The sequence below is a fragment of the Anguilla anguilla genome, chromosome 8, assembly GCF_013347855.1.
Source record: "Anguilla anguilla isolate fAngAng1 chromosome 8, fAngAng1.pri, whole genome shotgun sequence".
In the NCBI taxonomy this organism is placed as follows: Eukaryota; Metazoa; Chordata; class Actinopteri; order Anguilliformes; family Anguillidae; genus Anguilla; species Anguilla anguilla.
The window spans coordinates 22729953-22744101 of NC_049208.1; the positions used below are offsets into that span (position 1 = coordinate 22729953).

The 14149-nt window shown below is 37.5% G+C and overlaps 1 protein-coding gene across 5 annotated transcripts in view; it reads left to right on the plus strand.

Annotated features, from left to right (window-relative positions):
- The window catches only part of st18 (ST18 C2H2C-type zinc finger transcription factor), a 101752-nt gene that overhangs the window by 15161 nt on the left and 72442 nt on the right, over positions 1 to 14149 (plus strand). For 3 of the 5 annotated variants that reach the window (XM_035431020.1, XM_035431021.1, XM_035431023.1), the window contains exon 2: positions 4860 to 5019. In XM_035431020.1, coding sequence (XP_035286911.1) covers positions 4860 to 5019 — 160 coding nt within the window. Of the gene's footprint in view, positions 1 to 3117; positions 3317 to 4859; positions 5020 to 14149 lie in introns of those variants that run through there. The other 2 variants (XM_035431022.1, XM_035431027.1) reach the window with 2 other exon arrangements.

The following is a 14149-nucleotide window of genomic DNA, read 5'->3' on the forward strand; positions in this document are numbered from 1 at the left end:
GTTTGGGATCATTGTCTTTCTGTAGGATGAAGCGCCATTCAATGAGTTTGAAGGCATTTGCTTGAACTTGAGTAGATGGTTTTGTACACTTCAGAATTAATTATGCTGCTATCAGTAGTTGCATCATCAATGAAGAATGACAAATGAGGCAGTACCTGTGAGAAATATACATGCCCAAACCATAACACCCCCACCACCATGCTTCACAGACGAGGGAGGATGCTTTGGATTTTGGGCAGTTCTTTTGGCCTCCAAACTTTTCTCTTGCCATCACTCTGATACAAGTCAATCTTTGTCTCATCTGTTCACAAGACTTTTTTCTGGAACTCTGCAGGTTCTTATAGGTAATTCTTAGCAAACTGTAACCTGGCCATCCTGTTTTTGCAAAAAACTAGTGGTTTGAATCTTGCAGTATAGCCTCTGTAGTTCTAATTCTGAAGTCCTCAGCAGATAGTAGAGACTCACACATCCATCCCTGCCTCCTGAGGAGCTTATAATCTGTCAGACAGGTGTTTTGGAAGTTTTTCTTCATTATGGTGAGAATTGTTCATCCATAGAGGTCGTCCTTGGCCTACCAGCTCCTTTGTGATTACTGACCTCACCAGTGCTGTCTTTCTTCGTAATGATGTTCCAACAATTAATTTAACTGACAGTTTCTTATTTTTCAGATTCATGATGACTTGGTTTTCATTGGCACAACTCTGGTCTTCATGTTGACAGACACCAATAACAGACTCCAAAGGCAACTAAAAGCCTAGAATCAAGACTAGATACCGAAAGCTTTCATACCTGAACTAAGGAAACAATTGAACACACCTGTCTAATCAGAAACACCTGTGAAGATTTTTGTACCAAACATTATGGTGTCTTGGAAAACGGGACTGTGTAAAAAAACCCCAACTAATTTCTACATTGAAACCAATGTATAAAAAATACAATTTAATAAAAGTGAGAATCTTCACTTAAACCACATAGATAGTGAATAGATTACAAATCTAAAATTGTGGAGTACAGAGTGAAATCAATAGATTTATTAGAAAATCAATAAAAATAATTAGAATAATAAATGCAGTGTATTTTACACTGCAGTGAAGACTTTTACACAGCATGCATGCGTATATGGATGTGTGCTTGTCTGTGTGCTACACAGTAAAATGTCCAATGTTAACAGTTGAGTCTAACAGTGTACATATATTCACCATATGTACTCTGTAATACAGAGCTGATTTAACATTCAAAGTTTTCTGTGTGTTGAATGTTGAAATCATAAAATTATTTAAATTTACTTCGGGTACTAATAAAAAATTTTCAGTTATTATGAAATTATAAAATACATTTCAAAATCTATGTGCAAATATATTTTAAGTGCACCTTAAATACTCACATGAACTGTATATTTCCTAAGAACAGACAGACTATTAATTATCAAACAAAAATGTTTTGTACTTATATTCAAAGATGTGTTCAGCATGTTTGAATTAATACGTATTGTTTGGACTACTTGTTTGTGTTCATAGAATTTCAAACACACTGTGTCATTTGGAGTCTAACTAGTTTTCAAATTTTTACGTAGTACATCAAAAATTTTGTAACTACACAACAATTTAGCATAATTATGTAATTATTCTATTGTCACTAATCATCGTAACTATCCTATTTATTGGGTAGGATAAGGTTATTTAGTTCACTAAAATGTTTATCAAAGAATTACTTGGGGAAGACTGATCAATGATCTGAAACAATGGTTTAGCAGGAGATTCAAAGAAAGCAATGTTATTGTGGGCCAGTAGGAGGTGCTATAGTAAGTCATCTAAACTGGAAAAAGTGGAACTTCATGGTTTCCGCTGTGGTTGTCCAAAACTCAATGTGGTTTGGAAACCTGGAATATTTACATGCAATCATGCATTGTTATAGCATAGAAGTATTCAGACATTTGCATTTTTTATTTCCCATTTTATGCATATATTACTTTAATATGTTGTGGATTACCTAAATGTATAAAGGAATCAAAAAATGCACAGAGTGTATAAATGAACAAATTATCCTGGCTCAGCTAAGGCTGAACTTTGAACAATTATCACAAGTTTATTAGCCATACCTGTGCTATACATGATAAGATAGCCTCAAAAACCATTGTATGCTTAAATCACTATTAGGTTCTCTTTTGCATCCACTGCAACCACTTGTGCTGTAGGTTTATTTATTAACTACTGCTATTGCTTTGTTACGTTGGTATGTCAGCTATTCTTATTGTCTAAACCATTATGCATGTGCTTATGTAAGTCACTCTGGATAAGAGTGTCTGCTCAATGCCTAAATGTAATGATATAATGTAATATAAAGCTTGGTATATGACATTTTGCAAGAGGAACCCTGTAATTTCTTGCACACACACACACGCACACACACACACACACACACATAATGTGACTGCAGTGTTCACAGAGAATTAGTTATATCTAGCAACAATATATTCATGGCCTAATTTCTTGTTATTATATTGCTACTTGGCAGTCTTTATATGCATAGGGTAAACTTCACAGGAAAAGTAGCCATCTGAGTCTCACGGAAAGAAAAGCGCATTCACACAGGCAAAAGGGTCTCCTGGACACTTGATTGACGTGTGGTTTTTACTATGCATGCTGTGTGTAAACTCTTCAGGTCTGCCTTGTCTCACTAAAATTGCCATGGTTTTTGCCTTTCGGTGTTGTTACAGCTCTAAATAAAATATGCATCTCTCTACAATGTACAGTTCAGTGTGCCAGGGCTTTTTTTCCACAGTGCTGACATGAAGTTTCCTGTCTGTCCAGAAGGATCAAATAAAAGTCTGACCGTAGCTGCCTTTATGACAGGCGCTGTCCAATAAAAAAAGCCAGCAGACTTGCTTCTTTCTTTCTCTCAGTGAAAAGGGAGGAAACAGAGGTGCCCAGAGATGCCAGCTGCAAAGATGAAAAGCACACTGTCCGAGAGGGGGGGTTGGGGTGGGGAGGGGAAGAAACTTTTTCTGGACGGTGATGAAGTGCCCTGTTGTCCCTGCGCACGGTGTCAGCCGGTCCCAGGCCCCACGGGCCCCAGCGAGGCTCATGGGAGAATGGGCGCAGCTCGGGGCACGGCCTCATTTGTACACTAGCCTCCTCTCTGAAAAGAGTTATGCTGTGTTTTCAATAGACAGCGTTTTTCTTTGTGTAGTTGATCAAAACAGAGGGCAAAGTTAGTCAGCAAGTTGCATAGCTTCTGCATTCTGGGTCTTCAAGCCTGTTTTGTCTGAAGTTTGACAATGTTCTACACCCTGTTTGACCTCACCGGGATGCTGCAGGTAGGACCTTTTTTTAACCAAAATTAGAACAGAGATTGAAACCTATATATAGTGATTTAAACACACATATTGCTTCCCAGGGAATATAACTGTTGCTGGATACAATTCTCAGTGAACAATGTAGCTCCATTTGCATGGCACTGTCGTTCTACAGCTTCAATTGCATTTAAATTATTTGGGATGATGCGGAGCAGTTTTTGCCATGTGGCTGTGGATCCAGGAGAACACAATATTCAGAAATAAAAGCTTTGTTTGCAGCGCTAAATCGATTGGACCTCTCAACCTATTGAAACCTGGAATTGCGCGTAAGAGTCTTACCTTCATCCAACATTAGAAGTCAATTCCGTCGAGCTCAGAGAGGCAGCCATCATGGCAGAGCTTGGAATATTTCTGTGCTTTTATCTGATCTATTTTCTAACAACAAGATATTTTCCTGTGAATCCCTGGCACTCCTGATACTACCTGAAGGCAAACAGTAGAGATTTATACAAGTTATTTACAACAACAGCCAAGCCATTCCTCTGGAAACTAGGCTGCAGATCAAAGGATTGTTTTGATCTCTACTTAGCATATTTGTTTAACCTAGCCAGTGATTCTGAAAAGTGTGCAAGCTTTTTGGTGATATGCAGAGCGTCCTTTATCCCTCTTTTTCTTGTGTTAGCTCTGGATTTAAGTACTTTCTGCATTTAGGAGACAACTGGATTTGCCAGCTTTTGAAATTTAGTTGCCCACTGCTAGCTGTCTGGCACTCAGAAATAGATAACTAGGTATACACTACAGCTAATCCTGATCAGTCTTGTAATAGTATTTGTGGACTGTACAACACTCAATTATGACACAACGTGGTATTTTTTAAAATTTCCTTTGGGCTTAATTATAGGGAAGAATATGTTTTGTTTTGTTTCATTCCTTCTACCCCCTAACGTTTACCTTTTGACAATCTGAGCATTTATGTTATTTTATTTTCATTAGCAAGTTGTCGTCACTCAGTATCTGAAAAATGGAAATTGACAGAGAATTCACAGAACATTTGATCAAAGATAGAGGTGCAAACAGCATATGTTGCTTTAAAGCTAAAGAGAATGTGAATGCTCACAATGAATTAAGAAATAGGGTGGAGGTTATAATGGCATTTTGACACTGTGGTACAATTTAATTTAACAAAAATAGTAAATGTAAACAAACAGCATCAGTGATACACTTCCCGCATAATTAAATTAAATTTGTCGAGTTTGAAGAACTTCAGTTTGAGTTTGTATCCCCAGTATTTTTTAATTTTTTTATTTACATACATACATACATTCTGGAGAGGGGTGTAATGACTGAAAAATACGACCTTTTTGCCAGTGGTCATGTCTGCCGAATTTTTAAAAAGCACATAGAAAATGGACCGTGGGTCATAAAAGACCCAATAGAACATATTCTCATCCTCTAGAGCAGGTTTATTTGGAGCTGCCTGATGCTGGGGTGGGGGGGTGGGGGGGATCGCTCACCAGAGGGATAAACCTGGGAATGTAAGTCATGCTGTAAATGTGTTTTACAGAAAACAATGAAAGGAGCAGACAAAGCCATGGTGGCAGAGTCCTTTGGAAATTGGGAAAGCAGCTCTGGTGGGTCTGGGAGCATGGAGAAGCTGGATGAACAGAGAGAGGAGAGTGGGGAGAAGAGCCCGTCCAAAAGCACCAGTCAGTCTACAGAGAAAGGTAAGGACTAATCAACTGCCTCCAATGTGTAAACACACATGCATTTCGTATGATTTAACAATTCACCTGGCTTGTGATGCACCCTGACGACCTAAGGAGTTTGGCTCATCTCATGCTTGCTTATATCATCTCCTTGATGGAGTACAGTGAGTGAAATATATGTACGGTGTAAATTTACCAAAAATACAAAAAACACTGCCGCTGTACCTAAAACACCTGTTTTCTACCCTAGCAGGAAAAGATATACAACCCCTTTTTTCAAAATTTCACAGTCACAACTTAATTATAACCGTGATTTGATTAGTTCCATTTTGCAGTCAGTCTCCACCGTGGGCTCACAAATAGCACTGTCAGTTAAAAGAATTCCCTTTGAGGGAAAGCGGTGGATGAAATGAGACAGCACTGCCAAAAAGAAGACAAAGACTAAACCAAACAACAGAAACTGTCACAGGTGCCTCAGTAATGGCTAAAACAGTGGATGGCTGCTGCCTTCCCCACAGGAATCATCTCGGTGCCAGCCAGAACAGGGCTTTGGCTGTTTACAGGGCAGCTGTAAGAGAGGTTACTGAGCATGCTCCAGTTTGCTCTATTCACCGAATACATTGGCCTGAAGATCATTCTTCATATTTGCAGTTCATTTTATCCTTATGGCGATAAAAATGCATCACAATCAATTCTGAACAATCTTGTAGCAACTTTAAAAAAGGAACACTGCTAGTATATTGAATATATAAATGGCAGGCATAACATATATTACAGTTTGTGGATGAAACAGTATGTCCACAAAGGAAAATATGTAATATTTTTGGTGGCAGGAATTGTCAGAACTTTACCTAGTTTTAGAGAGGCATTTACCCAGATACAATCCAGTTTTTACATGTTGTTTAAAGACTATTCTTGCGTAATAAATTCAGTCCCTCCTGCTAGCTGTGTTCTGAAATGCATCATGAAAGTAGCCATGTCTCTTCGTAATGCTGCTATTCTGCAGTGTGTTGATTTGGCCTTTTTCACCAGTGAAAACAGTTTAATGTGAGGGGGCGGTGTGATCCCTAAATGACCTAGCTTGCTTTTGAGAACCATTGAGACTGTTTTCTGTATATAACAGCAGGAGGAACACTCAGCCAGTGAAAATAAACTTTAAATAAGCTGCTGCCTTCTCGGTCAGTACTTGCTTCTTTTTTTGAAGTTTTCTAGTTACCTTTTCGTGTCCGGTAATTATAGAGTTTGCTCCAGTGTACGAAAAAGCATCCCCAACATTTCACTGTACACAGTGATTGCAGGGGCTAAGCACTCACAGCCCCAATGACACCACTGAATATGCAGACAACCTGTGGTCTTGCAATTAAGGCATAAAGTCCTTGTGTTGATGCTGGATGTCATCTTTTTGCAGTTTACAGGAAAAAAGTTAGGGAAAAAGTGCCATTTATTTCACAGTTATAGGTCCTAATATTATAGCACCCCTATGAGGCTAATGGAGGTGATATTTTGCAGGTAGATTAGATCACAACAAAAACATGTTTTCAACATACAAGTTGAACTTACAATATGCCAAGTTACTCATACATACAAAGCATTGAATATATAAGTCTTTAATTAAAAATCTTGGCCTGCAATTAAAAGCATTGATATCCAAATGAGGCCAAGTTACAATAAACAATATTGGCTATCTTAGCTCATGCAAATGAAGCAAGCTGTATTCCAAAGCAATGCTACCCAATGTTCCCTAAATTATTTCATGTAACTTGGCTTTGCATTTTTTCATCTCTATTTTCGTGCCATCTTCACTGCTGTTACACTCACTCTGTCGACTAAATCTGTGACAGCAGGTACCATTAGCAAGCTAAGGTTAAACTCGGTCAAAATATGGCAACGATACCCATCCCTTGTAATAAAACCATATTATATGGGATTTGCATGTCAAATAATAGAGAATGCATTTCAGAAATATAAATGAGCTTCACACAAAAAGTATACAGCTGTAAATGCAATAGTTAAAATTTTGTGGAAATTGTTAGTTAGCATGTAAGCTAGCTGCCACACAAAACAAAGATGGCGACTGCTATGTTTTTAAAAACAGGTTCTATTGGCTGAAATAGTCACATGTGCAATCTCTTATATGCCCATATTGCATGTGTATCTGAGTATCCTGCAATTGGTTATGTGGATCAGACTACTTTTATCAGTTGTTGTCTTTGGCAAAAGACCTAGCTAAATGTCCAATGGGGAGAATTATTGATTGTGGGACTGGAGCATTTTTCATGACAAAATCAGCAGGAAAAATAAGAAGGAGAAAAGCACAAGATAACCCAAGTTTGGGGCTTTTTCGTGTGGACGTGCTATGTTATGTATAAACTTTGATTTATAAAATGGGTGAGGAACTGGTCTTGTAACCTAAAGGTCACAGGTTCGATTCCTGGGTAGGACACTTCCGTTGTACCCTTGAGCAAGATACTTAACCTGCATTGCTTCAGTGTATATATCCAGCTATATAAATGGATGCAATGTAAATGTTATGTAAAAGTTACTTAAGTCGCTCTGGATAAGAGCATCTGCCAAATGCCAATAATGCAATGTAATATAATGTAACATACATTGGTCTGAGTAGATCATATGGTTGTATGGTAGATTTGATTATATATGTTTGCCATCTTATTGTTTTGTTAATTTCAGTGACCATCATATGTATCAGGAAAAGGAATCATCTTTTGAAGTTAATTTCAAAGTTCATTACGGTTTGATTGAATCAGAGCCTTACTGAAGATATAATTAAGCTGTCAGTGGTGCTTGTGATGATATACATGAATGATGCTGAAAGCCGGGTATACTCATCCACTGCGAGCTGCATACTGTGATACATTTAGATTAACCAAAATTCCTTTTTCCCTTCCATCTTTGCATTTTGTCCACTGTACTCTTCAACTCTCTGATTTGACATTTGTTTCCTTCCTCCTTTTTTATTATTTCATCCTCATTTCTCGCCCACCCTTTTTAAATTTTCACTTCCTCCAATTCAGTCATTTGCATTTGTAGATTATTCCTCACACCTGTTTGTAACTTTTAGCTGTGAATATTATGGAGAAGTCTGGTCGATGGCTGTAGCAATGCATTGTGGTTATTCAATATGTTGGTGGATATTGGTGGCCTTCAGAAAAAAAGCCTTCAGTCATTGTACTTAAAACTTCCTAACACCATACAGCAGTTAAATACTCCAGAACACATAGAATATATCTGATGATGGCTGGAGCTTTTACCTACATATTCAACATAATACTTGGTAAGACAGTTATATTTGTCTGAATGTTTTGTTTGATTACATACAGTTCTGTGCAGAGGTGGAAATTCCAGGGGTCAGAAAATAAAAGTCCTGGCATGTGTTTCTTCCACCCATAAACACAGCCAGCTGATCTCACAAATTATGAATCTCCTGGTTGAACGTGGAGTTTCTACCTTTGGTAGCACGTAGATGTTAGTGAGACATTTTACTGTATTATTTTGTTAACCAGGGATGAGACATGCTGGTGTGGTCCAGTAGAGGTCAGCACATGACATTTAACGTCTGTAGAGTACGACTCCTGAAAGTTCAGTTTTAGTTTTTAGGGGTCAAAGAATATGTCACTGTTGGATGTGTATCTGTAAATGAGAACATTTGGTAAATATATGGGATGTAGCCTTTTGCCACATTTGAAGGTAAATAGGGTCTTATCTCAGGGTCTCAAAATGGCTTCATAATTACTCAGCAGGCCCCTAGTTCATATTGTGTTCTTCCGTCGGACATTGCAGAACATGACAATAAAGTTAAGTGTGTATATATTGCTTAATGTAAAACATGACCATAACACATAAAAATATGACACAAACAGAAGATATTTACTGTAGATAATTGTGTATGTGTACTCTTTCAAATAACCTGTAACACTTTCATAGAATTTAGTTGAACATTTTATGTCAGCATTGCGGGTGTTCTCCAATGAGCAGCTGAATATTAATTTTTCATCATTTGGAAAGGAAACACAGGACTTAAGTTGGCCAGTGTCCCATAGATTTTAGGTGGGATGCACATTGCTTCTTGTGCCCAGTAGCAGTGAAGACACTAATGCAATGGACAAGTCAAAGTATTATTTAAATTTTTCTGTGCCTGTTATGGGTTTTCTCAAGTGTTTATAAAAAATATCTAACCAGTTCTGGTTGACTAAAGTTTTGAACAAAAGACCTGTACACTAACCTGTAAGCACAAAAAAATAGAGAATTAATTTGTTATTTTTTACTGATAAAGTTTTATGAATCACTAAACAAAACAAACAACAACAGGTCCATTTCAAGCATTTTCTGTCCCAACCATTAGAGAATGTATCATGTAAAAAGAGAGAATAAGTATGGTTTTGAGCAATTAGGGAGACTGGTGAGGTGACTGGTGAAAAAGTTTTTCTAAAATTTATTTTATTTGATTGTTTGCACAGCAAGTGTATTGCAGGTTCTGGGAATGGAAAACTGAGAAACTGGGATGACAAAGCCTCTGTAGTCACAGTCATCTATGAATTTCTTGTGTGCTGTAAGGGATTTTTCTCCCCAATATGAAATACAGCAAGTGTTGGCAGATCAATGATAATAATGGAAGTTGGGCAGAGCCAACACCACCCCCAAACACACCCCCCCCCTCCCCATTTGCTGCCGGTCTGTGTATCTGGAGGAAAGCCTTATATGTACAGGGATATTTTCATATTGCATATGTATGCTTAAATAATAGAGTCAAGAGTGTGTGGTGTTAAAACATGAGTTTAATATTGGGAAAGAGTGAAAAAGTCATAGAATTTAAGGAGCACATTCATTTGAACTTAGTTAATCTGCCAAACTAGAGATAGTGCCAGACTTAATCACCTTGATAAATCCCGTTTAACCTAGTCCAAGAGCACAGAAAAAACATGTATCTTTGTTGTAACTGTTTTGCCTTGGATACATATTACATTTAAATACATTATATATGTGTCTATCTTTTAATTGAGTAAGCCTAAATGGTGAGACTGCTGACATGTTCCCATTAATTGGGCAGAAATCACTCTTCTTTCAATTCACTTCATGTCCAGAGAATTATATAAAAAATAGATGAATAGTGGGAGATGTATTGACTGGGGACTGGGTCTGCATAGAAACAGAAGGTCATCTGAATAAGGGGAAACCCTTTGTTCCATGCACCCCCCCCCCCCCCAAATTACACCCTATGCTTGCTGAATATAGTGTAAAGTGCACAAGAGGTTCCTTTGCCAGTGCAAATAGAAATCACAAGGGGCTCGCTTGTCTCATTCAGTGATGTAACGGGAAGTAGTCAAAGTGAATATTATTTACAACAGTGCATATTGTTATTCGGTGACAGAAGCAGTAGGGAAAAGATAAAGTAGCTTAACTCACAAAATTAAAATCATACAAAACCAAAATTCCTAAGCACATTAAACAAATACCGTCTGATCAAAGCCTTTCTCTATATTTTTAAAGCGATGAGACACTCTGTTGTGAGGTTGGAGGAAGCTGAACAAATAATATTAAGCAAGAACCTCAGGTTTAAAACACACACACACACACACATACACACACACACACACACACACATATATATATATATATATATATATATATAATTTTTATAAATTCTACTTTATGAGCTGAAATTATACTATAGAAATGGAATTCAATCTAAAATATGTGCCAGTACTTTACTGGGATCTTTACATCAGTTTTAAGAACCACAATAACCCTTATCTTTTTAAATACAAAGCAATGAATGCCTAATAATATGTGGGGGAAGGTGGCTCAGAAAACATATACAGTAGAATCATAAAAAGTTGGCCTGAGAATTTTCAGTAAAGTTCAGACAGATACATGTCTAGGCCAGGTGCGTTCCCAGACTTGACTGATGTGACCACCCTAACTATTTCATCAAAGGTAATAGACTCCTCAAAATATGATGTGAATCAATGGATAGAAACTTTCCATTTGGTTGTGGTCCCCAACTGATTCTGAGGCATTCAAGTTAGGATACATGTATTATATAGTTAATTAATGAAGCAACAGGTAGATTACTATGTTAAATGACTTAATGTTAAATTGCTAATTTGTTTTTTATCCGGTGTCTAGGAAAGAGGTTTATTCTGTCTTTAACTTCATGTCTTCTCTATAAACATCTAGAGAATGGGAACTGACATATTTCTTATCCAATTGGGCAACCTGACCTGTCTGGCTGCTGCTTTTTGCAGCATTTACTCATTTGCAGACTAAAGAAAAAGGTCTGCATTAATGAAGCCTCTTGGAGAACATTTCGCTATTTCCATAGTAATTTTATTGAATCTATGATATTGGGGAAAGAAAAATCTGACCCTTGTGCCCAGTAGTAGTGCTGGCTTTCCTTTTCCCCTGATAGTTAATGGATTGAATATTGCCACTTATTGGCCTGAGATCCTACTCACTTGGTGTAAGGTCAAAATCATTCCCTGATTATATCTGGGATAAAGACTGAAACCCAGTTGTACAATGAGACTCCAGGGTCCGATTTGGGTATCCTTGGTATAGACTATAAATCACTGACATGTCCTGACAAAGTCATCAGAAATTGTATTCGTTTATGTACAAGGATTGGTGATTCTAACCCAGAGATACTGGTTGGGAAGCAGTTTGTACAAGAAAAGGATTTGTAACATGGAAAGTAGTAAAGGTATTCTTTAATGTATATGTAAAGTTATGTAAACACCATGATTCTACATGGCCCAAATCCTCCATATACTATTTCTGGATGTGGATTGGAATGTATTGTGCAGAGTGAATGAATATTGCACTTAGAACGTCATCATTCACCTCTTCACTTGCCACGTTAACCTAATGCTATTTGTCTCAAATGAAGGCACTCATTAGTTTCAACTGACGGTTTATTATCCTTGCGCTGGAATCGGATTCCATTCTCACCCCGTGCTTTAGCCGGCATGGCGAGACCAGCCCGAATACTGTAAATATCTGCTTGAAATTCGACATACGCCGGCTCGCTGGCTCATGCCTGAACCACATCGCGCCGGGAAAGAGGCATTTTGTAGTGTGGCCTATTTCGTGGTATAATCATGCTTAGGTTATGTGGATGAGTTCAGCAATCCTGCTCTGTGAAATCGCAGCCCGGTCCTGGCACGTCTCTGTGCGGGAGTCTTGTAAAAAAAAAACGGGTTTGCTTGGCACTTTTGCTGCTATATGCTGAGGATAGCAAACGCACAATGACTGCCCGTGATGGGATTAGCTGGATAGAAGAATGATGTAACTCTTTGTGTAGCCTGTGTGGCACGGGCTCCCAGGCAGCCGTGTAGTGGTCAACCCAGATCCTCCAATTCAGGCAGGCCGTTTCCAGCAGGCCGAGAGCTCTCCCGAAACAGGGATGTGACAGAATTAATCTGGGCAGAATAGTCAGCTGTAAAGTCCAAGCCCCAAATGCTGGAAAAGGCAACTGTCAGATAAGCCATTTATTTCCATCCCTTTAACCGTTGCTTGCCATATTTTGCATGGAGTTTATTCATTTGTAAATGTACCTAACATTTGTGTTAAATGAGAAATAGTTAACCTAAAAGGAAATTCAACTAAGACCTATGGTCAAACTATATGCAGAATACAATATTGAAGAAATTATGCATTATGTATTTGACTGCATTTGTTTACAACTTACATTTGTATTTGAGCAACTTACATGGCTTATGTTATGAACATCACAAAAGGAACAACAACAGCAACAATAATGGACACCAAATTATTATAAGTAAGCATTATAATAAAGAAGTGTTAAAACAATGGTAATATAGTATTTTGTAGTTTTATATAGTAGTTAAAAAATGACATCATATTATACTGTAATATCAACAATTACTACAGGAGCCTCACACTACCATATTTATAAGTACTAACAATTTAAATAACTCCAAATAAATCCTGCAATTGAGCAATGGTTAACATTTCTGTCATTTACTATTTCAGTGATTAAAGTGTCTGCTCCTGAAATTTGTAACTTCAGTCCCAGGATGAAGTATTTGACCTATTTACTCATATTAAGCAGCTGTGGTGTTCTTAGGAGGTCTGTACTGTGATTGGCTGGGATCCTTAAGGGACTATCCAACATAGACGTGAGGATACACACTGACCCTCTACGCCCCCCAGGTCCTGACATAGCCTCTGTGTGTTACCAGAGTGACTACACGTCATTTGAAGTATCTTATCAAAGACACTCTTAGGATCAGGTATGCTTACTTCTCTCCTTCTCTGTCACACACTTTCGTGCACACATATCCAGCACAGAGAATCATTGACAGGATGATACTTATTCATATTCACAAACAACAAATGTGGAAAGTGTCATTTTTAAAACCTTTTGTTAAGATATACTACATAAATTATTTAAATGCACACCATTCAGGTGTGTATATTTTAATGATCTAATTTGCTTATGTGAATAGCAAACATGTATATCTATCCAATTTATTAACATTTTTATTAGTATTATTACTTATTTTTTCATTTTGTTTGGATGTGACCACAGGAGTCAAGCCCAATTCCTCTTCTATACTAGAAAGAAGAAAATACTGCATTTTACTGGAGGTTTAGATGCTTGTTTATCACTTTTAAATACCATCATCTCTGCTGAAATCCCCTCTCAAAAGAACCTTTCACTTGCTGGAATAAATTCAAATTAAAATTTAAATCCCTCTTTGCATTTCTTCAGCCTCTTTTAAAATAGCTGCCTCCTTTTAGAAAGCTGTTTATGTAGTGATCTGTTCATAATCCAGTTTGTTTCTCAACAGCGAGAAACACAGAAATCGTATTATCACTATCTTGGAGAGATGATGTGAGTGTAAACGTCTGGATATGTAGAAGTTTTTTTTAAATTGCTCAAGAAAATCTGTGGCATACCAAAAAATGCCTTTTGATTGAGTACTCAGACTAAAAACTACCATTTGACTTGCAAATGCCAACAGTGCACTGTATTGAGTGCAGTTGGAATGTGTCAAACACCTTTTGTAATGTTATTTAAACATGGGACAATGGTTGCCCTCAAATAAATGAAGGGAAAAAATCACAATACTTGCTCCTTGATTCTGATTAGTAATACACTTCTGCT